Source organism: Diospyros lotus, chromosome 11 (assembly GCF_014633365.1).
Source record: "Diospyros lotus cultivar Yz01 chromosome 11, ASM1463336v1, whole genome shotgun sequence".
In the NCBI taxonomy this organism is placed as follows: Eukaryota; Viridiplantae; Streptophyta; class Magnoliopsida; order Ericales; family Ebenaceae; genus Diospyros; species Diospyros lotus.
The window spans coordinates 7,469,857-7,472,511 of NC_068348.1; the positions used below are offsets into that span (position 1 = coordinate 7,469,857).

The 2,655-nt window shown below is 38.1% G+C and overlaps 1 protein-coding gene across 1 annotated transcript; it reads right to left on the minus strand.

Moving 5' to 3' along the window:
* Positions 1-1,714: 1,714 nt before the first annotated feature.
* On the minus strand, positions 1,715-2,146 carry LOC127812701 (uncharacterized). Its single transcript, XM_052353220.1, has one exon. It carries the CDS (start codon positions 2,144-2,146, stop codon positions 1,715-1,717), a length of 432 nt encoding a protein of 143 aa, XP_052209180.1.
* Between the last annotated feature and the right edge of the window lie 509 nt (positions 2,147-2,655).

The window sequence follows — 2,655 nt, forward strand, 5'->3', positions numbered from 1 at the left end:
ATTGCCATTTTAGGAAACTCTTTCTATTATGACGACTCCTCGTCATATCGACGTCATTACGTTTATTTGTTCTTTTTCCATGAGAACCTACGATGGAAAAATTTATTGTCGAAGTGTCTCACTTAACCATACGTCCACTCTCCTGGTTTAAGCCAGGGACCGTGCCTATTACGTATGACTCATTAGACTTCTGAATATGTTGGCAATGTGTCGGTACAAACAAATAAGACAAGATTGGCCTCTAGCAAGGCATCATGCCTACCCAATTATTCAAAAGGATTCATAATCCGCAAATAACCTTTCACAAGCATTGTTATCCTGTAATTCGATCCTCTCGTCAATGTATCTTATGTGATCTCAAGTATAGCGATATGTTGCTTGATAACGATCATATGAGTTTTTCTTCGGTCTTCCGGAGATCTTCACTTAATTAGAAAGTAAATCAATAACTCCTTATTGATCTCTTTCACCATGGCCATGGATTTAAAGTGAATATCCACCGAAAGCGCCTTAAATACATCATCCTCTATCAAGGGATAGACGAGTCCCATCTTGGTTATACACCCATCTTCATAAGCATCACGATATACCCAACGATCGCCCACGTGCAGCCTTTGTCTAGGCCCATCGAAACGATGTCAAAGCATACCGGTCTTCTTATGAGATGACCGTGATAACATCAGGTCCAAGGATTAGTTACACCCATCTCATATGAGAATACCATCAACATATAACCAAAATGAATTCTCATGGCGAGTCATATCCAGTGACACGTTCTCCAACATTGGTCACCTATGTACTTGTCTAAGCAACCACATGCTATGGGTGTGAGACCCCCATTGCTATCACATAGCAAAAACATAGCACATACAAGTCTTATCGCAATTGTCAATGTCCATTCTTGACATTGCTACAACTTGGGACGTTTAATGATGTCTAGAAACTGTGATGCATCATCTCACATCTTTATAGATTATTCACAGTATACATCATATGGACTTCTATCTAGTTTCATTCGGTTATTACAATAATAACAAGAAACTAATAGAATGACTTCTTGTAAATTTGAACAACTCCTTATTCAAATAATAAACATGATTACAATTGTCAATGTACAACATGCCCAATCTGATTGGGTCTAGAGCACCTACACTAACATGGAATTCTTGCAAGTTTATTTACTTTGAATGAATTCTTGCAAGTTTATACACTAATAGAATGACTTCTTGTAAATTTGAACAACTCCTTATTCAAATAATAAACATGATTACAATTGTCAATGTACAACATGCCCAATCTGATTGGGTCTAGAGCACCTACACTAACATGGAATTCTTGCAAGTTTATTTACTTTGACTTTAAGGTGTAAGTAATTATTGTTATCATCAAAACTCTAAGACTTTTAAGTTAACCTTCCAATCCAATTTCTCCAACTCCAAGCTTCTTAAATAAGCATTCATAATTACAATTATTCTTATTGTTGGAGAAGTTATCCTTTCTTATTTGCATTTAGGTCCTTAAAATCATTTCCATTTGCACTTAAATCCAAAACTTCGATTAAAACACACTTTATTACATCATCCATCCTTTACATTTAAATTTTGGGGTATTACATCCTCCCCTCCTTAAAATAAATTTCCTCCCCGAAATTTCCTTAAGTCTCCATAAAGTCAAATAGGTTTGGATAATTTTGCCAAATCTCTTTCTCCATTTCCTAAGTAGCTTCCTCAATGTTGTGATGTCTCCATAGGACTTTCACTAGTGGTATTATCTTATTCCTTAGCACTTGTTCCTTTGTATCCAAAATTTCGACTGGTTCTTCAGGATAGGTTAAATCTTCTTGTAGCTCGATAACCTTGACAGGAATCTTCTGAGTAGGGTCAGGCTCGTGCTTCCAAAGTCGAGAGACAAGGAAAACATTATGTATGTTGGACATTGTCGGAGGTAATGCCAGACAGTAAGCTACTACCCCGACTCGCTCCAAGATCTCATATGGTCCAATGTATCTAGGGCTCAACTTCCCTTTCCTCTTTCCTTGGGATATTACTTGAGAAGGTATGACCTTCAAATATACTTTATCGCCTGGTTGAAACTCCAAGTCCCTTCTCCGATGGTCCGCATAAGACTTTTGTCTACTTTGAGCCATTCTAATCTGTTCTCAGATTATCTTGATTTTCTCATTTGTCCGTTGCACAATTTCAGGTCCTGTTATTTGTCCTTCTCCTACTTCCGTCCAGCATAGAGGAGTTCTACATTTTCGACCGTAGAGAGCTTCGTAGGGGGCTATTCCGATATTGTTATGGAAACTATTATTATATGCGAAATCAATTAAAGACGAGTGTTCTTCCCATCCCTTTGAAAAGTCAATTACACACGCTCTCAGCATGTCTTCCAAGGTTTGGATGGTTCGTTCCGACTGGCCATCTGTTTGTGGATGGTATGCAGTACTCATCTGCCAGCGTGTTCCCAGTCGCTCTTGCAAGCTTCTCCAAAATCGAGAGGTAAATCTTGGATCTCTGTCAGAGACAATGCTAACTGGTACTCCATGTAATTTGACAATTTCCTTTATGTATAGTTGAGCTAGTTTGCTAACCGGTTGTCCTGTCTTCATTGACAAAAGTGAGCAGACTTTGTCAATCTGTCCAAAATCACCCA